This window comes from Carlito syrichta, unplaced genomic scaffold (genome assembly GCF_000164805.1).
Source record: "Carlito syrichta isolate Samal-C Ts95f unplaced genomic scaffold, Tarsius_syrichta-2.0.1 Scaffold147091, whole genome shotgun sequence".
Lineage (NCBI taxonomy): Eukaryota > Metazoa > Chordata > Mammalia > Primates > Tarsiidae > Carlito > Carlito syrichta.
In genome coordinates, this window is record NW_007091187.1 from 316,524 (window position 1) to 341,730 (window position 25,207).

The 25,207-nt window shown below is 36.5% G+C and overlaps 1 protein-coding gene across 2 annotated transcripts in view; it reads right to left on the reverse strand.

Annotated features, from left to right (window-relative positions):
- The window catches only part of NR3C1 (nuclear receptor subfamily 3 group C member 1), a 115,825-nt gene that overhangs the window by 33,810 nt on the left and 56,808 nt on the right, over positions 1-25,207 (reverse strand). For both annotated transcript variants that reach the window (XM_008050459.2, XM_021708766.1), the window contains 2 exons: positions 9,648-9,811; positions 2,237-2,353 (listed from right to left, as the gene is read on the reverse strand). In XM_008050459.2, the coding sequence (XP_008048650.1) occupies positions 2,237-2,353; positions 9,648-9,811 (281 nt within the window). The remainder of the gene's footprint in view (positions 1-2,236; positions 2,354-9,647; positions 9,812-25,207) is intronic.

Consider the following 25,207-nt stretch of genomic DNA (forward strand, 5'->3'; position numbering starts at 1 on the left):
CATACTTGCTGAATGAAAATACTACTATTGCAACAAATACTAAAAACACTGGTTTTTAGATCACCACCACCACCTTCATAGAACTTGCAATTTTAACTAGGGCAGAATTCCAGGCTTTTTTTAGAGGAAAGTTTTTTAATGATATCAGTGTTAATTGTACAACTTGTTATATAAGCAGGGCTATAAAGTGCTAATTATAACTAGTTTCAGGGTTTCTTCTTTACTTGAAAAACAAAACAAACCCATCCAATGCCTCCTTTAGGAGTTTTTTTTTTAAACCTCTTGCAGATATGTAATAAACATATGTGTCTCCAGGTGTTTTTAAAAAGGTAAAGGACAGAAAAATGAACACATAAATATATATAATACAGAAAAATTTCCGTCCCTAGGGAATAGTATTGAGGCTAAAAAAGGGAATAAGAAAGATAAAGTTGCTTCATGTTGCTCAAGTTTCATTGTTTCATTGTTACATAATTTCTTTTCTTAGTATACAATTTGGCTGTGCTGAATTCAGTGTGTGGAATAAGAACTAGTATATATCATGCCATAAGAGATAAGAGGGACAAGTGGGACCTCATCAAACTGACAAGCATCTGTAAATTCAAAGAAACCATTAAAAGAGCAGAGAGGCAGTCCATAGACTGGGAAAAAAATATTTGCCAACTGTATATCTGACAAAAGCCTAACATCTAGGATCTACAAGGAACTCAAACGTGCTGAAAAGAAAAAAACAGCCCCATTACAAAGTGGGCAAAAGATATGAATAGACCCTTTTCAAAAAAAGACATACAAGAAGCCAACAAATACATGAAAAATGCTCAGCCTCACTAGTCATCAAAGAAATGCATATTAAAGCTACATTGAGATACCACCTAAATCCAGTCAGGATGGTCATCATCTATACCTAAAAAAACAACAGATGCTGGAGAAGATGAGGGGAAAAGGAAACACTTCTACACTGTTGGTGGAAGTATAAATTAGTACAACCTCTATGGAAACTGACGATTCCTAAAAGATCTAAAAATCTACCTTCCATATGACTCTGAAATCCCCCTACTGGGAATATAGCTGGTGGAACTCAAATCAATCTACGAAAAAGATACCTGCACACACGTTTATTGCAGTATTGTTCACAATAGCAAAAACATGGAACCAACCATGCGGCCTATCGAAAGAGGACTGGATTAAAAAAAATGTGATACATATAAACAATGCAATATTACACAGCCATAGAGAAGGACAAAATTATGAACCGTACAGCAACTTGGTTTATAATACTAAGTGATCTATCTCATAAACAAAGAACTGAGTACACATGTTCTCACTTTTAAGCAGATCCTGAACATGTATCATAAAAAACCACAAGAAAGGAATTGGCAGTAGTGGGAAACTGCTGGGGGTTGGGGGGATGGGATTGGCAGCAGAGGGAATCTGCTGGGGAGGCGGGGTGTTGTGGAGGGCACACTTCATCAAGAAGGCTACCTGCATAATGAACATTTGCATACTTAACCCTGAATTGTACCTCACATCTTTAAAATAAAAATTTAAGAAAATTAAAAAATTAAAATAAAAAAAAAGATATTGAATGGGCATCAAGCAAAGAGGGTCAGTGATCAATGAGAGATGGAAACAAATGAGATGAACCTTATGACTACCCAGCTTACTGCCTTATGTACAGTTTCCAGTTTGCAAACTAAGGAAGGGAAACTCTGGCAGAACCAGAAAGAACACCTGGGTTCAAATAAAGATGCCTCACTAAAAATCCAGGCAGCTGAAATTTGCAGAGTACAGTAGTAGAAAGCAGAAAGGAGAACACAAAACAGAGAGAGAACCACAGGCGTTGACACAGTCTCTATCCTCCTCTCCACAGCTCAAGTATTCAGCTGAGTACTGATCAGTCTAGAGAAGAAAGAATATGAGAGAACGAGCAGGAACTGTGCTCAGTGTTCACATAAATTTGGGAATAGTACATGTTACTACCAGACAGACTGAAGAACCTAGCGCATAGGTCACTAGATACATTATTCAACAAAACAAAACAGGTGCATAAACTTAATATGACATTCATGAATAAAATTCCTGTTTTCATTCAGCAACAAAATTATGCTAGCCAAGCATATATATACTGAATTGACTAGACTGTTACATCTGCTTGCTTACATCTTCAAAAATAAAATGATAAACTTTTATGTGATACTGAGATAAACAATTGTTTTCTTTCAGGTATTTATATTACCTTCCAGGTTCATTCCAGCTTGAAGACATTTTCGATAGCGGCATGCTGGGCAGTTTTTTCTTCGAATTTTATCAATGATGCAGTCATTTCTTCCAGCACAAAGATAATTGTGCTGTCCTATATGAATAAAAGGCATTCTTAAAATTTCACAGGTCTTAAAGGTTATTTTTTATGGAGAGCCTCTATCTGTTTTTGTTTCAAGTGGTATATAACAACATACCAGAACAGGTATTGATTAGGGGAGTATTCTTGCCTACATTGTCATTATGAAGTTGAGAGGTCAACAACAACAACAACAAAGACTCTCTCTTTTTCTGCTTAACAAACTGAAAATAGTTCATTAAAAAAACTTTCCTGCAGTATACACATATAAAAGTGCACAAACCATAAGTGTACCACTTAATAAATTTTCACAAGCCTTGCACCTCCATGTAATAAGCTCTCAGATGAAAAAATAAAACAGAATAGGGTGGGCTTGGTGGCTCACCTTGTAATCCCAGCACTTTGGGAGGCCAAGGCAAGTGAATTGCCTGAGCCTGTGGGTTTGAGACAGCCCGGGCAACTTGGCGAGACCTTGTCTCTACAATAAAAAAATTAGCTGGGTGTGGTAACGTGCCTGTAGTTCTGGCTACTTGGAAAGTTGAGGCGGAAGGATTGCCGGAGCCCAGCAGGTCGACGCTGGGGTGGCCATGAGCATGCCACTACAATCCAGAGCCTGGGCAACAAACTGAGACTCTAACTTAAAAAAAAAAGAAAGAAAGAAAGAAAGAAACAGAACAGTACTCCATGAGCTCCCTTTGTGCCCAATGTCAGTCACTACCCACCATAAATTGTACTTTAAACAGTTGTTCTTTTAACAATTGCAGAAGATATCTGTAATGACTATTATGACATCTGACCTACTAAAGAAGGCTAACCACAAAAGAGAAAATGTTTAAAAATACAGTGGGAATCCCAAGAGAAAATGATTTTAAATGAACATTATGCCACCATATGCAAATAAAATGTGCCCTCTTTCCAATTTAAAATGAAATGATAGATACACAGTAATATTTAATCTTGAATGTTAAGGTTGCTGGCAACTGGTTAGGTGAATGAAGCACAGACCTGGCAAACTAAACTACTATACATAGATCTTACAAAGATCATTATTTCACATGCCTTTAGAACATAAGGATAATTGAATTCACCTTGAATCTCAAATATTAAATACTGTTACTATCTAAAATCTTTTGGCACTCAGTTTTAAATAATGTGTTAAGAATTATAGTTCTCTCATAGCAAAAATTTTCAAGAAAAATTTAAAAGGGAAATTTAAAGTCTCCCCGTGCCCCAAATATACATTCTTTAGTCTGGTAATTGAATGTTGAAGAAAACTATCTGAGCATTTGCTGGCCTGGCAAAAAGTGGAAGGCCAGCTCATCAGCATGGATAAATTAGACAACTAAGTTAATGTACATTACAGTAGCAGAGACAATCTTCACAAGACTCTGTGATATATCTCTCAAAAATCATATTCAAAGAAAAAAATCATAATTATCAACTCACCAGGTTTAGTATAACTAGTTCTGATTTCTGGGAAAAGATCTTTTATGTCGCCGACAACCTAAGATTTGACTTGTTGAAAACAAATGACATTCACTTCTTACTAACATGATAAATCATAATGCTCTTTAAATGCTAGTTTAGGGTAGATGGTTAACTGTAACAGGTTCAATTCTTTGTGAGGAACAGGACACAGAGTTGAGCAAGAGACAATTCAGCTTTGTTCCAGAGCTGTTCTCCAATGCCAAATGTCTATACCAGCTGTTTCAATCTTTTTCTATATTTTGTAAGTTTCCTAGTGTCTTTACTTGGACATAAAATGGAAGCACTAGCCCAATAACTACATCCACTATAAAGCAAAAGTAGAAATAATAGCAGGTCAAGGCTGCGGTGGCCGGGAGCGGCCACTGCACTCCAGTCTGGGTGACAGAGTGAGACTCCAACTCAAAAATAAAAGGAAAAGTAGAAATAATAGATGTATTCATTGTTGAAGCAATTATAATACGAAACAGTTTTACCCATAAGGATGTCCCTAAATCACTGTCCTATAATTACTGGAACAATAGAAAAAATTAACCATTGCTTAAAAAAATCCAATGGAAATATCAGGATATGCATATTATGCTAAGAATGATTTCTTTATCCTAGGTCCTAGGTATGTCTTGAGCACAGTTAAGAATGTGAGCTACAAGATCAGGGGCATTGTGGCTTCATAAGTTAAAAACAGTCCTATGTGGTTATTAGCATAAAGTTGGGTAAGTCTGTCTGTTCCTTATCTGCTTCTCATCTATAAAAATGGAGAGTTTTGCCGGGCTCGGTGGCTCAGCCTGTAATCCTGCACCTTTGCGAGGCTGAGGGGAGTGGATTGCCTGAGCCCTCGGGTTCGAGACCCGCCTGGGTAGCGAGACCTCATCTCTACAATAAATCAAAAAATCAGCTGGGCGTGGTAGCGCATGCCTGTAATTCCGGCTACTCGGAAGGCTGAGGCGGAAGGATTGCCGGAGCCCAGCAGGCGAGGCTGCGGTGGCCGGGAGCGGCCACTGCACTCCAGTCTGGGCGACTGAGTGAGACTCCAACTCAAAAAAAAAAAAAAATGGAGAGTTTAAAAACTAGTGTTCACTGTTTTACAACACATGGCAATGTACCATTGATAGTCATTACCTGTCAATTCTTTTGAAAAGACAATGAGACATCTTAGTTTATAGTTCCTACTGGTAAATTCCCTTTATAGCTAATAAAAAGATAACAGGTGAAAAGCCTTCAGGTCAGCTGAAATTCTGTAGCATTATTTTGTTTACATGATATTTATGTTTATGGATAAAATCTATTTTTGGCAAGTGATTCTGTTTTTCTACTCATGGTAGAAATGGCAGCTGGCCTCCAAGATGGCCCTCAGCTATCTCTTTGCCTTCTTGTAATCATGCTTCCACGTAGTCTCTGCACACTAAACCAGGATTGACCAATAAAATATTGCAGAAGCGGTAGCATGTCATATCTGAAGTTAGGTTATAAAAGACATCAGTGGTTCCACATTGGTCACATACTCTCTTGGATCATTTGTTCTGGGGAAAGCCAGTTGCCATGTTGAAAGTAGCCCTAAGGGAGTCCCTAAGGGAGGTCAACATAGTAAGAAAGCTTCCACTAAAAGCCATATGAATGAGCTTGGAAGTGGATCCTCCAGTCCCAGTTAAGCCTTCAGATGACTTCAGCCCCCACTACTAGCTTGAATGTAACCTCATAAGAGTCCTGCCTCAGCCTCCCAAGTAGTTAGGAATATAGGTGAATGCTATCATGCTTGGGTAATTTTTGTATAGCCGAGGCCTCTCCATGTTGCCTAGGCTAGTCTTGAATCAAGTTAAGCTGCATCTAGATTCCTGGCTCTCAGAAACTGTATGACATGTTTGTTACTTTAAGCCATTAGTTTTGGGGTAATTTTTAATGCAGCAATAAATTACTAATACAGCAGGAAAAGTAAACTAGTTTTTTTTAAAAAATGAGTTTAAGTTTTTAAAAAACGTAAGCCGAGAAAAATATTAAGCAGTGGATAGAAGAGTGATGCATGGACATGAGCAGCATCATCAGAGTGCCACAGGAAATGGGCAACACAGCAAATGGTATGTGGAATATGCAGGCTGTATACCCTACTTGAGGTATCTGAGGATTAAATATAAACCATTACTATCAGCTTGAGCTTCTTTCTTCCTTTGCTCTTAAGGACAGTGTGGTATGGTGGAAAGTACACTGATCTCAATCCCAGCTCTATATCCTAGCTGTGTGATCTCAGTAACACGTAATAACTTTTCTGCATCTCTGTTTCTTCGTGTGTAAAGCTGGAAAATTAGCACCTACCTTGCTGGCTTCTGCCAGGGTTAGAGCTAATTATGTACATGGTTCTTACCATAGTGGCTAACACATTGCAAGTAATCAATAAGTACTAGCAATTAATTACCTTAGGGTCTCAGTATCCAACTAGATTCTAAACTGTCGGATGATAAACTTTTTAGGGGCTCGGTGTAGTAATGAGGTTAAGACCCTGTTAGGAAACAGTTGTATTTGAATACCAGCCTTTCTTCCACTTAAACTCTCTAAGCCTCAGTTTCCTAGTTTACCAAGTATAGATTATAATAGCATAAACTGAATGGCATTATGTATATATAACATAGTACCTTGGCCCATGGTAATTAAGGATAGCTGATCCCTATCTCCATTATGCCTATGCCAATAAAGATTATACACATGCACTTTTGGGCAATAGGAATATAAGAAAAGAGACTCAGAATAAATAAATAAATAAATAAATAAATAAATAAATAAAAGGAATGGCTAGTGATCTAGCATACATAGAAAGAAATAAGAGCTACCCATAGTTATCTTCTATATGTAGGAAAGCAACTCTTAAAATACTGAATTTAAAAAATATAAAAATATCTATTCTTGGTCTGGGTTGAATAAGTAAAACTTCTTTTTAAAATTATTTACTTTTATTTATTTTTTTGGAGACAGGCTCTTGCTCTGTTGCCCAGGCTGACATACAGTGATGTGATCATGGCTTGCAGTCTTAAACACCTAGGCTCAAGCAATCCTCCTGCCTCAGCCTCCCAAGTAGTTAGGAATATAGGTGTATGCTACCATGCCTGGCTAATTTCTGTATAGCTGAGGTCTCTCTATGTTGCTTAGGCTAGTCTTGAACTTCTAGCCTCAAGCAGTCCTCCCACCTTGGCCTTCCAAAATACTGGGATTGCAGGTGTGAGCTACCACGCCCTGTCAAAGTAAAACTTCGGCAGATTTCCTAAGACTAGCTAAATATTTGGAGATTTATTTTGCTATGCCAACCTGGGAGGGATAACCTATAATTTCTAGCAGGTGTTAAAAAAAAAATGGAGAGCTAGGTGTATGATGCAAATAATATAAGATGCATCTTTATAACTGTTTAAGAAATTACTCCAAAATATATATCTGGGATTACAAATAATGCATATTTCTGTTGTGTCTAAATAGAAAAATGGAAGAACTGCTCTAGTTAGGTTATCAAAAGATTACAGAAGCTTAGAGCTGGAAAGGGCCTTTAAGAACATTAAAATCTAAAAAAAAAAAGGAGGAACCAGAGCAAAGTAATTTACTTATTTAACATAGTCCACATTTTAACCTTTTTCTTATTAATCAATAATCTAACCATCATTCTTTACTGAAATACTTAAATGGCAAAACATTTTAATAGTATAGCTAATATTCAATTAAATTTTACCTAAAAACAAGAATTTAATTTTAAAACAGGGATTACATAGAGGACATATGGCCTGCACTGGTCTTGTATATGGGAGATATGTTTAGCTTTGTTTTCTGTTTTGGGTAGAGCATGTATGCGCTCTCTAATAGCAACACCTACCATCCTTCTCCCAATTGTATTATATTTGGCCAGAATGACACATATTTGGTCCCGTAAGCATTTTACTTTATAGCCCTGTTTTAAATAAAAATTTTAGTTAAAATGGAGGAAAGTGAAAAATATTTTAATATGCATGTTTTTAAGGTTCCATTGTCTCATTCTGAATTTCACATTCAAAAGTCAATTTGTTGATATTTTTTATTATATGCAGTCAGGTGCTCCTTGACTTATGATGGAGTTACATCCTGATAAGTCAAAAGTGCATTTTTCAGCTTAAGTCAAAAGTGCCTTTTGACCTTTCAGCATAAGTCAAAAGTGCCTTTTTCAGCTTATGATGTTTTCAATTCTCAGTGAGTTTATCCAGAGGCATCCGCACTGTAAGTCGAGGAGCATACTGAACGCATATTGCTTTTTCACAACTGAAAAGTTGAAAAATCGTAAGTCACTATTATCACTGCATTTACAACCATGGATGTACCTAAGCAGTTAAAGTGCTGACTAAAGTGAGGACAAGAAGAGGAAGAAGAGGCTTCCCTCTTCAGGTATTTGTTAAATAACATTCACTTTGTTAGAAGCACTGCGCAGGGGTGGGTCTTACTTATGACTCTAATCAATAGATGGGAACTACTACACTGGCCAAAACTAGCATCCTTGTGGTCTATATGCGATAACAGGAGTACTTTTATAATTTGCTAATGTATTAAAAGTTAATCCAAACAAAAGAAAATAACTCATCTAACTCTCAAGGATATGCAAACACAATACTAGCCAAACAATAATAACCCTCATACAGTGAATACATAATTGCATTTCTTTAAAATTTAATATAATCAGAGCTTTGGGTAATCCATTCAGGCCATACTGCTTTCAGACTGCTTTACAAATAACTAAATTATATGACTATTTTTTCCAAGAGGTAATATTAGAAAATTTTAGAATCTCTTCCAATAATAATTTGCTATGGAATGAATTTCTCCTTGAGGGAGATAATGCTATTGCCCTATCTTCAGTATGAATCCATAACAGGGGTTCGGTTTGTATTAACACAACTTTCATATAATGAAATAACCTTCTCTAAAATACCTTATTGGCTGACCTCCTTGGGCAGAGTTTATCATTCCTTCCTCTGTAGTATAATCTCTGTACTTTCTAATTGTTGACTCATTTTTCACTTTAGTAGACTCTGACCTCCCAGAGGGCAGGGATTAGGTCTTACTGGTATTTATATCACTTAGCACAGTGCGCTGGCTTTATTTCCCCCCCTCATGGTTCTCACTGTCAGTCATTTTTGTCAGATGGTATAGTTGGTGACTTTGAAACCAAATAGCTTATGGGAATTCTTTTTTTTTTTTAGTCAGGATGTCACTGTATCACCTAAACTAGAGTACAGTGGCATGATCATGGCTCACTTGGGCTATACCGAACTCCTAGGCACAAGTGATCCTTCCATCCCAGCCTCCCGAGCAGTTAGGACTACAGGTACACATCACCACACCCAACTAATTTTTTTTTCATTTTTTGTAGAGACAAGGTCTCACTACATTGCCCAGACTGGTTTTGAACTCTTGGGCTCAAGTAGTCTTCTTGCCTTAGCCTCCCAAAGTACTGAGCCTACAGGCATGAGCCACCATGTCCTGCCTATGGGAGCTAGGTTTTAATACAATGAGCATTATGTTACTGCCTAAACGTAGCACTATCATTTCACATGACAGCACTTTCTTACAGTAGTGTTACCCTCTGCTTTCAGGTCAAAGCCCCTTGCATCATTTTGTACTTTTCTATTTTATTCTAGTTCTTCTTGTGTTGGTTTTTAAAATATCCTCCTTCCTACTGGAAGACATAGGAGCTATTCCTCTTCCTCTCCTCCCTTAACTGATATTTAGTCTCAATGGGCTTTGTATATAATGGGAATTTCAAAATCCACCCTGAGAAATGGGAACCAAATAGTGAAAAAACAAAACTCTTCAAAACACACACTACCTTCCACTGCTCTTTTGAAGAATACTTTGCAGCTTCCACAAGTTAAGACTCCATAATGACATCCTGAAGCTTCATCAGAGCATACCAGGCAGAGTTTGGGAGGTGGTCCTGTGGCTGTTGAGGAGCTAGATGGAGGAGAGCTGACATCTGGTCTCATGCCAGGGCTAAGAAGGAGAAAAACAATGTTACGATTTAATTGTCATGATGTCAAAGGAATATCCTAATATAGTTCTCTTAGCTTCTGACTCCACAGTCAGCATGTTCACACTAAAATCTGGCTTCAAGTACTAGCAGACAATAAAATATCCTATCCAAATATATTCAAATAATGTTATATTCTTCTTTCATACAAAATTAAGAATGCAGTCATTTATTTTAGAGCATTACCAAAATAGAATGGTGAGGTTATGGTTCATTTAAAAAATTATCATTTTGAGTTGCTTGAGATTTATTTATTTTTATAATCAGCTTTATTAAGGTGTCATGTACAATAACCATTTACTATTTCTAAATGTATCATCAAGTCTCATTACAATTCTACCTACATCTTCTACTAGAGACTTTTTTTTTTTTTTTTTTTACAATCTTAGAGTTTTCCACATCGCTCATTCCCAATGTCATCCTGGCTGAAACCACAACTGCCTATGACTTAGAAATGAGTGGCCCAGAAATATTACTTTCTATAACCTTCCTGTCTGGCTTGCAATGAGATAGGACAGAGCACTAGCCATCCAACAGGGAGAACTGTTCTGCCCACTCCACTCAATGAAAATATGCCCTGAAGAAAATGATAAAAATTTGAATCTGCTTCTCTTACTAAGTCTCATTTTTCATTTTGCAAACTTCTCACCACAATGAGTGAAGGCCTAATGTTTACTAGTGTTTAAAAGATATATAATTTGTCATTTTGAAAATTTTTAAAGTCTTAAAAAAGTTAAAAGAATTGTACAATTGATATATACCATTTATCTATACTCACTAAGTCTTAATATTTTGCCACATTTGTTTATAAAGATGTATTTTTATAAACCAATGAAAGTGATCCTTTTAATACTGGAAGAAAAGTCATTATTTCATTTTATATTGTATGATACAGTGGTTTCCAATGTTTTATCTTCCTGAGGAATTTTTATCTTACATGCTGACTTCAGAACCAACACTGTATTATAACTAAAAAGAATTTCTAGCCTTCTGCTTATTATGAGAGATTACTCATTCCTTTTTTAGTTATGTGCTCTTAAGCAGACCTTAAAATATATGAATGGTAGCAACCTGCTGATTTTGTAACTCTACATATCTGATTTTGTAACTCTACATGCTTATCACCTGTACAAGAAAGTTCATAAACATACTTTTCTCTGAACTTTTCTTACTTTGCCTGTTCTCTAAAAGAGATGACATTTAGGAATAAAAACTAAGATTAGGTGTTAGTTTAGTTGTTTCATTATCATACTTTATTACTGTATCCTTTTGTTTATTTCAGACAATAACAGTACTAAGTCTCAAAAAAAAAAAGAACAGTACTAAATCTCAGTTACAAATGTTTAAACTAATTCACAGAGCAAACTAACTTAAGATACAATTTTAGTTATCAATCTGGTTAGAAGTTATATTTATTAAGTGACACCTTCTTTGTTGTTCTGCTTAGGTATAAAAATTAACAGGCAATAATTGTAGACTAACAATTTCTTCTATATATGTTACCCTAAGTAATTAAAGCAGTAAACCCAATAGCTCCCCTGAATTCTGTCCTCAACTAAAGCTTACCCAAACATCATTGTCAGCTGTCTGCTTATCCAAGAGGCTTAGTCAACAGAACAGCATTCCCACCACCCCAATTCTGGGAATAGTCCCAGGGTTTCACGTTGTTCTCTGGATACTGTCAAGAAGAATTTCTGGCTGCTTCTATATCACAAGCCATTGATTCCTTACTAGATTTGGGTGAGCAGACTGACTACATATTGAAAGCCTATAATAGAAGAGACTAACCTGAAATGACTCTGCTGTAGGTCTGGCACAAGCCACTTCTGATTAATGAAACTTGTGACTAATGTAGAGGAGCTATTTGGGCCAGAGTTTTACAGGGAAGTAGTAAGGTCCTGGAACAGGAAACAGTGAAGCAAAACCTTCCCTGGCTTCTGAAGATGCTCCTATCTGCTTAGCCAATCCCTGTCACCTGACATCTATTTTTAGGGATCAACTATTTGTTTATATATTTAGTTTATGGAAAAATGAGTGCATTGTTTAAAAATCTGAAAGGTATTTCTGTAATGTTTTCTTAACCACTTACATATATATACACACATAAATTTTAAATAGCACTTTGTAATATATTTTAGTTTCAGCTCTCAACAACCCCGTGTAAAGGATGTCATCACCCTGGATGAAGTCATGTAGGCAGGTGGTTGATCAGGGAGCCTATCTGTGGTTAAGATGACATGCTTCAGTTTCCAGTTGTACCACTTAATAGCCTCTGTGATCCAGGGTACGTGTCAACTACTTTTGCCCTCAGTTTCCTCGTCAGTAAACTGGGAAGGACATCACTTGAGTGTGTGTGTTGTGAAAATACAATAACATATAGAAAGTCTAGTACATAGTTCCTGCAACTAGCAGGCTCTTGGTACATGTTCATTCTATTCTTTTTCAGGAACACTGAAGATTTTACAAATACGTGTTACATAAGTACTATGTAAGTGGAAGGCAGTATTAAGTCTAAAATCTAGGACAATATTCTCAAATTCTTATAAACCAGAACACATGCAAAACGTGCTTAGGCCACTTAATTGTGAGCTACAGATGGCAAAAGGGAAAGTAAAAACTAGGTCCACAAATGGACTGACAGAACAGTAGCTAAGAATTTGGAACCTAAGTCAGGGTTTTGGCATCCCTTCAGGCAGTCACTCTGGGGTACATCAGACACAAACTGAGTGGATGGAAAGCTGCCAGGCGTACCACAGACATCAAGGAAGAAAATCAGTTTTGTCACACAAAAGGACTATGCTGGCTAATAATGAACATCACTGGAAGAAATGGATGAATGCTAAATGGCATTTAGCTGCAAACATGACTCTATGATATTGCTAAGGCTAGGGCACAACAAAATCTTTAGAACTCACAGGAAAATCATATGGAATTGCCATCTTTTATTTAGGATACATGCCATAAGGAATAAAAAGCACACCATAATAAGAGTACATATTGTAGCCCCTTTGAATGCAAAGGCAAAAATGTCCTGGTCTAAGGCACCATTATCTGTAATAGTTATTGGTTGCTTGATGTGTGTTTATAGCTGTGCCACACATTCTGAAGATGTTAAGACGTGCCATTATGAACTGACTAGACCCACTGTGCCTTCTTGTAAGTGATGAGCCACAGGAACAAAATGCCTTGTTCCAGGTGAATACCTGAATGCTGTTGGGTCAAGTCAGAATGGCAACGGTAGTGGACACTAAATCATTCCTAAGGCTACTGAGTTTATGTTAGAGTTCAAAGAGAGAAAAATATACATAAAACTAGGAATTTCTGTTTAATTTTCTGTCAAGAAAAACAGGACCATGGATGAAAAAGCTAAAGGAGGACCATGGATGAAACAGTTAAGGACAGATTATGAGTTACACACTTTGAGAAACATATAAAATGTACAGGCAAATTACACCCATTCATTCAGCAGATACTTCCTGGGACCTGAATGCCAGGCACTGTGAGGATACAGAAGTTATATCATGCTAGAACCTTGAAACTTTGATCTAGGAAGGAATACCAGAATATTTTTTAGCTCTTATGTCACAATACCACCAGAAAGAAATCAGCTTTATAGACAAACTTAGGTTCAAATCTAGTTCCAGTGCTTTAATATCTGTGTGGCATTGGCTTACTAACTTAATCTCTTTGAGTCTATTCCTTTATCAGTACTATTACAGGAGTTTTTGTATAGATTATATATTATAGTTACATAAAGCACTGGTACATACTTGGTGATCATCAAATAAAAGGTCTCTACCCTACCCCCAGGGATTACATTTCCCCCCCCCCACCCAATTCTTCCTTCCCTCCTGGAGAATCACAGAGAAAGAAAAGTGTGAGCCAGGGTAACGGTCCTCCAAAAGTGTAAGTTTAGGTAATTATAGTATTCTTTATTGATACTAAACCCAAACTCAACTATTTAGTTGGTATTTTTTTTGGGGGGGGGTTGGCGTCTCACTCTGTCACCCAGACTGGAGTGCAGTGGCCGCTCCCGGCCACCGCAGCCTCGCCTACTGGACTCCGGCGATCCTCCCGCCTCAGCCTTCCAAGTAGCTGGAATTACAGGCATGCACCACCATGCCCGGCTGATTTTTTGATTAATTGTAGAGATGAGGTCTCGCTGCCCAGGCGGGTCTCAACTCACAACTTAATCTTACACATACTTTTCTTCTCAACAACCATCAAATGCTATATGCAGTGTAAGTGCTTTATTCATCTTCCCATTTTGTCACACAGATACTAAAAAGACACATGCATTCCAGGGTCGCAATTTAATGGAATTAATACTTTTTTGCTTTCTCGGGGATATTAAGTGGAACTGCCTTTTTCTTTTAACTGTGAGTACAATACTGTACATTAAGATGCCAACAGTTTTACTCATCTTTCATTTTATAACATCAGTGCAAATTTCAACATAATGAGATTACAAATAAAGCATTTTGAAAATAGTTCTGAAAGGATCTTGGGAACCCATAGGGAACCACGGACCATACTGTCAGAATTGCTGTCTTAGAGAGTAAGAAGTGAAGACTCCAAATGAGGCTACAAGACATATTCTAACTCTGCAGTGTAGTAGCTGGGGACCTCTTAATTTACCTGAATCTCAGCTGTCCTATTTCTAAATAGAAACAGTAATGTTCCAGAAAAAAGGATACAGTATTGCTTACTAAATTAGAGACTTTGCCCACAGAGAAAGGAACAGAGATGATAAACTATTAATAAGCCAAACGGCATGGTTGGCTTTGCATCCATCTTAGGTGAATTAATCACCAAATTTTCATTGAAATGCAATAAATACCTTTGGGAAAAAACAAAAAGGATATTATTGCCTCAGGAAACATTAATTAACATGGAAAAAATCCTGGGCCAGGCATGGTAGCAAAAGCCTGTAATGCCAGCACTTTGGGAGGCCAAGGCGAGTGGATTGCCTGAGCCTGCGGGTTAGAGACCAGCTTGGGCAACATGAAACCTTGTATCTACAATAAATCAAAAAATTAGTTGGGCATGGTAGCACACGCCTGTAGTTCCAGCTACTTGGAAGACTGAGGCGGAAGGATCACTGGAGCCCAGCAGGTGAATGCTGGAGTGGCCATGAGCATGCCACTGCACTCCAGCCTGAGCGACAGACGAAGTGAGATACCAACTCAAAAAAATAAAAAATAAAAAATAATTCCTGGACATACAGCTGTTACAACTAGATTTTTAACAACTACAAATGGAATAGGTATATTCTCATTGGCTTGTCAGTTTTTGTCCAAATAACATAAGGCAGTGGTTCTCAAAAGGGAACAGTTATGTTCTGCAGGGGAAATTTAGCAACGTCTGGAGACATTTTTGGTTGTCACAACCGGGGAAATGCTACTGGCGTCTGTTGAGAAGAGGCAAGGGATGTTGCAAAATATCCTACAATGCACAGTACAGCCCTCCAACAAATAATTATTCAGTTTCAATTGCCAGTAATGCTGAGGCTGAGAAGTCCTCTCCATAAAACTTTAAGCAACATAAAATGGAGAGAAAAAGAAACTTTAATAAAGATCAGAAACATTTTTAAACCTTCTAAACTACCTTTAAAAATGGTACAACCACTCTACTAAGGCAGCCATAAATCGTCTTTAATTCAAGACAAGTCCAAAAAGAGATTCAAAACAAAGCTGAGGCCTGGAACTATACAGACCTAGTTATCAATGACAGAGTTAACTTAGTAGTTTACTTTTCTCGTATTTTTTCCTCTAGCACTAGCACTAAAAGGTGGTTTTTACACATTAAAGTCTTCTACACTTTTCTTATCTCTGTTCATTAGGAAAATGCAAATACTCAGCTACACACACCAGTTGGTTATATTTTCTGACTGCCCATTTATCTCTGAATTAGCTAAAGGATTACTGATTTGTTTGATAATAAGCTACAAAATAGTTTTCAAATCAAATAGAAAAATACTTTAAGGGAAGGCTTTCACAGTATTTCTGTTAAGTGGTTTTAGCAGAATCAATTTTATCTTATTTAACAAGCCAAAGAAAGACTGATTATTCTCTTCACATTTATTGAGAAAAGTTTCTATTGGTTTCAACTTTAGGTATGTATTAAGGTAGTTCATCCAAATGCATCGTTTACACTTACTCATCTTAGGGAATAACCAAACCTATACAGTAATAGACCAAGATAATTTTCAGTAAATGATGAATGAAGGAAGAGATGTCTTTTTCTGAACCCTGAGACACCAGTGGTCTGCCACTTAACGTCTCTGGGCTTGGTTTCCTTCTCAGTAAAATGAAGGTCTTGAATCAGTAAATTCCACATAAGCTGGCCATATCTTCCAAGGTGGACTTTGGGGAGAAGAAATGGGAAGAAGACACTTGGATCTATAAAGGGCTTCTTTGGTCCTGTATATTTATTGATAGTAAGAGATCATATGGTCACTTTATCTATGCTTCTTAAAGTCTAATCTGTTTTACAGAAGAAATAATGTGTTTCTTTTTCACTGGAAGAATTAGTTCTCAGTCTGCTTATTGTGGCAGGTAACTTAGTTCCTAATGGCTGTGTCATTTTTCACTCTTCAAACCAAGAGCCAAAGTCGGAGGAAAACAGAATACATCTTGGAGACCCCAAGCACCTCCTTCTCAGACTGTGTGTTACTAGCTCCATTTGCTCAGGCCTGCATTAGGTGATATTAGTTTTAAGGAGAAGCAATGATGGTAAATAGAATACAAGACCAAGAGTGGTGAGAAAGGCGTGAAAAATTTTTTCATTGCATGGTTATTTCTGGAGTGAGAGACTGATTTTGTTTCCATCTTTGCTTCCTCACTCTTAAGAGCATATAAGAATAATTTATGGCTTGGGATACTCCAAATGATGAACATGACATCTTCAAAGAAGGCAATAATATGTTGGAGACAATGATACAGTTACTGCCTTCTTCCAACAATATATCTCACACATCTTTGAAATACTACTCATTCACACCTAAAGTATGAAATAATTTATTTCTAAATATCTTTTTCCAACTTAAAGAGACACTTAAATTTTTCCCAGTATGCTTAGTGACCCAGACTTAAATGCAGAGATTTTGCCAACTCTAAGCCTTTTCCCACATCCTATTTACTGCTTCCTGTCACACCGTTTCAGGCACCTTTTACTTCCTGCCCACTCTGACTGCCGCCATCTGAATGCATGTCTTCCCTCACCTCCTGTCTTAACCACTGTAATTGTTGATATTAAGTAGTCCTCTTGGCTTTGGCTGCTTCTCTTTCCATTCCGTTTCTGCACTGCTAAAACGTCCCATCATGATTAAAAACTTCAAGGGTTCCTCCACTGTATATAATACAAACTCAATCTAGTTCACAATTTGGATCCTCTTTCTTTTTCCAATAATATGGCTTCTCACTTCCCTACACAATTCATTTGGTTTCTTTACCACTTTGAAATGTTGCATTCTACAAATATTTATCAAATGCCCATGATGTGAGAAGCTTTATGCTAAGATCTGTTTTCTTAGCTTGAAGTGTACAACATGAATGGCATTTCTGGTCCATGACAGTCTCTAAACTCCCTAAAACACTGCCATGTAGCACTTTACACAGATGATTCTATGCTGTCTTTTTGATGTATGTGTATCCTGTTTCTATTCATTTCTTGTAGGTAAAAAGCCCATGTCTTGGGCCTCTTCATACTACCAGCACTGTGTATAGTATTCAGCATATGTTATTTTACTTAGCTTATTTATGCTTCATATCATTATTCTGCAAAAGAATTTGAAGCAGCTAACATGGTAGATATTTATGAGACTATGCCCAAAATATAGGTATAGGTATACCACTACTCGACACTATGATGCAAGTTTTCTTTATATACATTATCTCATCGAATCCTCTCCACAGACATATGAGGTAGGTACTATTTTCAGCATTTACAGAGGAGGGAACAGATTTGGAGACATTAACTTGCCTAAGGTGACACAGCAACTAGCAAATCAGGATTCAAACCCAGGTCTTTCTAACTCCAAAATCAGTGTTCTTAACCAATCTTCTACCTCCTCCACCATGATAAAAATGTCAGAATTGAGAAGCTGAGGTATATCCAGGTCTTCAAATTGAGAAACAATGCCTTCTGTTTTGTAGGCTGAAGTTTGGAGTCTCAGTGGTATAAAGCAAAACAGCAAATTCCCTGAGCTTGCTTCTAATCATGATCAGAAAATTCATATTTTTGCCCATATAAGGATTACCAAAGCAGGCCAAACAAGTAAGAACAGTGTCTTAAAATTGTGTGACAATCTGTGTTGTTTGACCAAATCTTCAAATGTTCCACAAACTAGTATATAGCTCATATTGCACATTTAGCACTATTCCTAAATCCTACAAAGACATTTATAAGAACAAGAAGAAATGCAGAACAGTTGTGTCTTGTTTCATATTTATATGAGTATGAAGGAAGCGGGGGGGGGGGGGGACGGGACGGGACACGACGACTCTCAGAACCAAACTCAACCTGAGTTAAGGACATACTCTCTCTTCTTTCCTTCAAAGACCAAGGTTCAATTCAATTCTTATATTTTCACATTAGTGTGAGAATTTTGTTTCTCTGTCATAAAGGTCTACCAGATGATTGTTGTTGTTGTTATATAAATTCCCCTTAGGTTTTATGAATATGCTCTCCCTTTATACTCTGGTTCCTAAATATCCACTGAAATAATTTAAAGAAATAATTTAAGATATAGTATTCCCCCTTTATCTGTGGTTTTGATTTTCACAGTTTCAGTTACCTATAGTCAACTGCAGTCTGAAAATGTTAAATGGAAAATTCCAGAAACAAACAATCCATGTTTTAAATTGTGTGCTGTTCTGGAGTAGCATAATGAAATCTATGCCCTGGCATGTGAATCATGCTTTTGTCCAGCATATCCACAGTGTACTTGCTTCCTGTCTGTTAGCCACTTACTAGCCATCTCTGCTATCAGATGGACTGTCGTGGTATTGCAGTACTTGTGTTTAAGTAACCCTCAATTTACTTAATGATGGCCCCAAAGCATAAGCACAGTGATGCTGGCATAATGTGTAACTGTTCTACTTATTATTAGTTTTTGTTGTTAATCTCTTTCTGTGCCTAATTTATCAATTAAACTTTATTATAGGTATATATGTATAGGAAAAAACATAGTATATAAACAAAGTATATAAAACATAGTATATCCACGGTTTCAGGCATCCACTGAGGGTCCTGGAACCTATCCTTCATGGATACGGGGAACTACTATATTTAATAAATATGATCTTGTCTCTAGAAGATCAAGAAAGAAGGAAATTAAAAGTTAGCCTTTAGAATTAAGTAATTTAAGCTTTTTAAGTATCTTAAAAGTTACTTACTGAACATCTGCAACATAGCCAGTTAGGTGGAAAATTTAAGTCTGAAAACATTTTCAGCTAGTGAAATAAAATGCCCCATCACAATAATCACCATACTGGAAACTACCGATTTGTGATTCTGTATGCCAGGCTCCACAACTAGGTACTTATATAAGTATGTTACCCCAAACAGTTCTTACTACTAAGTTCATTTTACAGATAAGAATATAGAATTAAGCCATTTGTTGGCCCAAAGTCACATTAAAAGGCATCACTGGATTTGAAATCAGCTTTGCTCGATTCCCAAATCCACGCACCTCTCTCTTGGGACTGTTTCCTGACAGTGGCCTGCAGAGCGACATCCATTAAGCTCGATAACATTTTTAAAGATTATATGGGTCATCAAGTAGACATAAAGTTAAGTCTTGAGGTAAAAGTAAACATCAAAATTAATTTCTCTTTCTTGTCTATCCTTGGTATCACAAAGGAATAGAAAGAAATGATCTATAATTTAAAAACTATGAAAGTATCCAGGTCACTTACATTTTTTTCTCCCTTTAGAACCAAATTATGTTGATTTAAATCTTAAATTAGAAGGGCCTATATGGGTCTAGGCCTAGCAGATGATATAATCAGCACTTAATTTACTAAAAATGACCAAGTTTGCAATTGCTGGTAAAAATTAAACATTTTAACAAATCCAAAACAAATCTTAAATTAGCATGCTGGCATTCTAAATTATTAAGATAATGTCATGTTGGCTGTTAAAATGTTAAATTAATATGGAGACCACATATAAAAAATATGAAAGTAGAAATAGGAGTGTTTTGTATGTCCACCAGAGGAGCTCTGAAGCACATTACTATATGCTTGATTAATGAATTAGACCCTAGAATTTTGGGGGGTGCATTTAATTTTTCAGAAATATACTGCTCCACTAGAGTATCAAGTTGGGTATATATGATGAATAGTATTTTTGTACTGTTTTGGAAAATGTTTAACAGGTAATTAGCCACACTATCGTTTTGTAAGCAGAAGATTTATATTGACTAGAAAAAATATGGATATAAATTAATATGTCATTTGATGTTGAACAGATTGAGAAAGCCCTCCCAAAATTCTAGTTATTCAATTTAAAGAGAACTTAAGTATCATAGTTTATGCATCCAACTTGACTATATAATAATAGCTAGTATTTGTTTAGCATTTATGTACTAGGTACTTGATTTACATATTTAGAATATGTATGGTAATCCTCATTACCATCCTGAAAGTAGATATCTCTAATCCCATTTCTCAAATGCAGAAACTGAGACATAGAAATGTTAGAGAACTAATTCCAGGACCCTATATAGTACATCTATTAATTAAGAGGCAAAATCTAAATTGGAATTCAAGATTCCAAATCTACTGCTGTTTTATATTTAGTGCATACCAATAATAAACATTTGGCTTCCAAACTGTATGATAGGTTAAATTAGAACAATATTACAATTATAATAAATACAGGATGTCAGAGCTCCTCTATTTCACAGAAACTAAGATCAAATGATAGCCAAAGTAATAGGTATCATAGGTAACAAATACTTTTTTACGTATTCTCATTTACTATTCATTTACCCTGCATTCTCTAGATACAGACGAAAGAACTGACTACATTTTTTTAAATGTGTGAATTGTTCTAAAACTCAGTTCTTTCCTGTTCTCTGGTAAGATACTCTTGAAAAAGTATATAATTAAATATCAGTCAACACACTAAAAATGTATTGTGGCATTGTATATAAAGTATATGTACTCTGATTTACATATATCTGTCCTCATGCATTTTCTCAATAATTAACTTATAATGAGTTATAAGCAATGTAAATTATCTTTAGTTTCACATTTGCAAATTTGCAATAGAAGTTTTGTTTTTGTTTTTCATAGTACAAATAAGTAGAGATTACTGTAGCTAATTTTAGAATATTCATTAGAAAAGTAACTTGCATTTCTTCTAAAATGGTAACATTTTAGAAAGCATTAGAAAGCATTTTCAAACTGCATTCTTTTTTTTTTTTTTTTTTTCCTTAGTGAGAGTCTCACTCTGTTGCCCAGGCTGGAGTGCAATGGAACGCTCACAGCTACCCCAGTGTCGACCTGCTAGGCTCCGGTGGTCCTCCCATCTCAGCCTTCCTAAGTATCCAGAATTACAGGCACGTGCTACCACACCTGGCTAATTTTTTTTTGAGTTGGAGTCTCACTCTGTCACCCAGACTGGAGTGCAGAGGCCACTCCCGGCCACTGCAGCCTCGACCTGCTGGCTCCGGCAATCCTTCCGCCTCTGCCTTCCAAGTAGCTGGAACTACAGGCACGTGCTACCACACCCGGCTAATTTTTGATTTGTTGTAGAGATGAGGTCTTGCGCCAAGTTGCTCGGGCTGGTCTCAAACCTGCAAACTCAGGCAATCCACTAGCCTCAGCCTCCCAAAGTGTTGGGATTACAAACTGAGCCACCAAGCCTGGCCCAAACTGCATTCTTATGTGAGCAGTTCTGCATGCAGGAAACAGAACCTGCTAGTCACTGCAGACTGGACATTCCTGTCAAGTATGCGTGCCAAAGTCTAAGAGAAATGGAATTTCTGAAAATAAAGTCCTTACTTTAAAATTTGAAAATTAACAAAGTAATTTTTAGATTTGTTGTTTCAACAAAATCATCACTTCAAAAAACTTTACAATTAAATAGTTAAAAACAACAAAGAATTGCAGAGGGGAAGTTAGGGAGAAAAGGAACCAATAAAACAATGACTGTAACCAAATTGTCATCCATAGTGCAAAACAGGACATAAAACATCCACCAACTGCCAAAACATGAATCACAAAATTGATATTTTAAGGAGTCATTAATTTGTGGCATAAATAGCTGACAGCAATAGACTAAATGTTTCAATGTTGATAAATAATTCCTTCACATTATCTTTAATATTGAAAGCTGACAAGTGTTCAGAACATTAAAACAATACATCATAATATACACTGTTACATGTTAGGTGGACAGTCAACGCACGAGCTTAGCTGTACCAGGATTATTTTAAGACAGTTTGGACATTCTGAGTGTTTTGTTTTTTTCCTTATCTGTCACTTTCTGTAAGAACCACAGGCTGTGGATAATAACATCTGGATTATGAGATTTAAGAATGCAGAGAGCAATAGATAGAGGGAAATCTTTTAAAACTACAATGGAAGCGGTTAGCAAGTTTCCCTTGTCAGCCTGAGGAAGAAATTTGTCCCTGCTTCTACCACCAATAAGGGGGGCAAAAGGGCATAAATGACTCTGAAAAATGTTTGAAATTTTAATTTTTCTCACAGTGCCCAAAGAGGGTAAGATAATATGAAAGAAATGTTATTGTAATTTCTGAAATGCAGCATTAACCCCAAACCAAAAAAAAAAAAAAGAAGGAGAGAAACAGTGAATTAGGGAAACTCACCCAATAGAGAACATGAAGTGTTCACACTGCCTTGCCATTGCAGGGGGTAACTGAAATGACTGGTTGACTATTTGTGGGCAGAGGGTCCCATTTTGAATTGGAGGCAATTTGTTTCTCTCCCTGCTGGTATCAACAAATAACTTCATGCATGGCAGAGTGGTGCATGCCAAGGCAATGCCAACTGTAGGCTTGCCCCATTTTCACTACATAGGAAAGGAAAATTGAATAAACTCAATACAACTATGATCTTCACTCTGAAGAAAACTCATTACTGTCCATAATGCTCAAACTATTTTTTCCTAGTTCATTTATTTATATCTAATCCATAATTTACTGTAAGATTATTGCTTTGAATTCATTTAGAAACATACAACTAGATATAATAGAAAGTAAATGAAACTAAATAGGAAGATAGTTTTTAAAATAAAAAAAATTATACCTAGTTAGAAAATTTAGAAAATACCAAAAAGTTTAAATTAGAAAATAAGCTGGCCAGATGTTATGGCTGACTCCTGTAATCCCAGCACTTTGAGAGGCCAAGGCAGGAGAATCATTTGAGGGCAAGAATTTGAGCCTTGGCAACATAGTGAGACCCTGTCTCTACAAAATAAACAGCTGGGTACCATGACACATTCCTGTAGTCCTAGTTATTTGGTCTGGGACTTTTAAAAGCCTTCATCTTAAAAAAAAATGTACATATTTATTTTGGGGATAATACTATAGGTAACAGCTTTATACCCTGGCTTTTTATACATGAGGCACTGTTCATCTGTTTACTTAACATTTTGAGAAAATGTGCTATGTCAACAGATAATAGTTTATTACATGATTCTTTAATGGCTGCAAAGTACTCAGCTATAACATAACCACTCTCCCATTTTGGGTCATTCTTTATTCTTCCACCATTATAAAAATACCAGTGCATATAACTTTGAATATTTGATTATTTTCTTAATTCCTAGAAAGGGCAAGGAAAGCCAATGGATAATTGTAGGGTTTTTCACACTTACTGTGAAACTGCCTCTCCTATCCTGCTCCAGGAAAGTAGGCAAAGCATAGGTAACATAACATGCATTTCCAAACATTCCCTTCTAACAGAAAACAAATCTAGTGAACTGTCAATTGAGGAACATTGCTTATCTCCCTATCGTGTTGCCTAGGCTAGCCTTCTCTTGATTGGTAAGAATGTTTTAGATATTAAGTACTTCAACACTTAGTCCATCGAGGACATATTTGTAAAGCCCTAATTTTAAATCAAAATTTAAAATATTTCAAGTATGATGGTATAATTTTTGATGTTCAGGGCCCTTACTGTCACTCACACAATACTTCTCTTAGCTATATTCGCTGTCTGAAGTATATGTGATCTTGAAAATAAAATGACCAGTCAAATGTAGCTCTGGTTAAAGATGATGTATTTAACACATGCTTTTATTTCAGCTCCTTCAAAAACGCAGTAAGATGAGAGTAATGGCATTTGTTTTTAAAGACATTCAACTCTAAGAATAAAGACACCAGGAGAAGAGATAATACTAGCAGCAGTTTACAAGGTAAATAACAGATGAACGAGGATTGTGGGCTTCCTGAGATCTGTTCAGTTACTAGTGGGGGAGGCTAAGAAGCAACCTAATTAATATGACAAAACTTCTAACAGGCTCGAAAATTGGGAGTAAAGGTAGGGAGTTAAAAATTAGGAAGATTGGTTAAAAGTCTGTTTAAGAACATGTATAGGTCTCTTTTTAAAGAGAGATGGTCTTGCTCTGTCACCCAACCTGGAGTGCAGTGGGCTCAAATGATCCTCCTCCCTCACCTCCTGAGTAGCTAGGACTACAGATATGTGCCACCATGCCCCGCCAATTTTTATTTTTATTTTTGTAGCTAAGAGGATCTCCCTGTGTTGCCCAGGCTGTTCTCGAACTTTTGGGCTCAAGCAATTCAGCTGACTCAGCTTCCCAAAGTGCTGGGATTACCGATGTGAGCCACTATGCCCCGCCTAGATTTTTTTTTTTTTTTTAAGTAGAAATAGTATGTGAGATTATGGGTGCAAACCTGCCTGCCAAAAACTAAAACGTTAGATAAAATATACTGTTTAAGATCTTCTTAAAAGTACCTGTGAGCTGACAAAATGATAAAGAATTAGGCTAAATCTAAGTGAAAGTACCCCAGTCACCTGTGCTCTGAGAATATTTACAGATTTAGGCAAATTTAGGCTTCAACTAAAAGGACAGAAAACTCAGTAGAAAAATAGACAAAAAACGTATACAGATACTTTACAGAATAGGAATTCCAAATGGCTGACAAATATATGAAAAGTTAATCCAGCTTCATTAGTAATCAGGGAAATGCAAATTAAAACTACAAACTACGATTACACACCCACCAGATTGACAAAAATTAAACATTTCACAATAAAAAGTATCTTGAGTTTAAAGGGCATAATCACATTGGAAGACAGTTTGGTATTATCCAGTAAAGTTGAAGATAAGAATAACCTATGATCCAACAACATGACATAAAC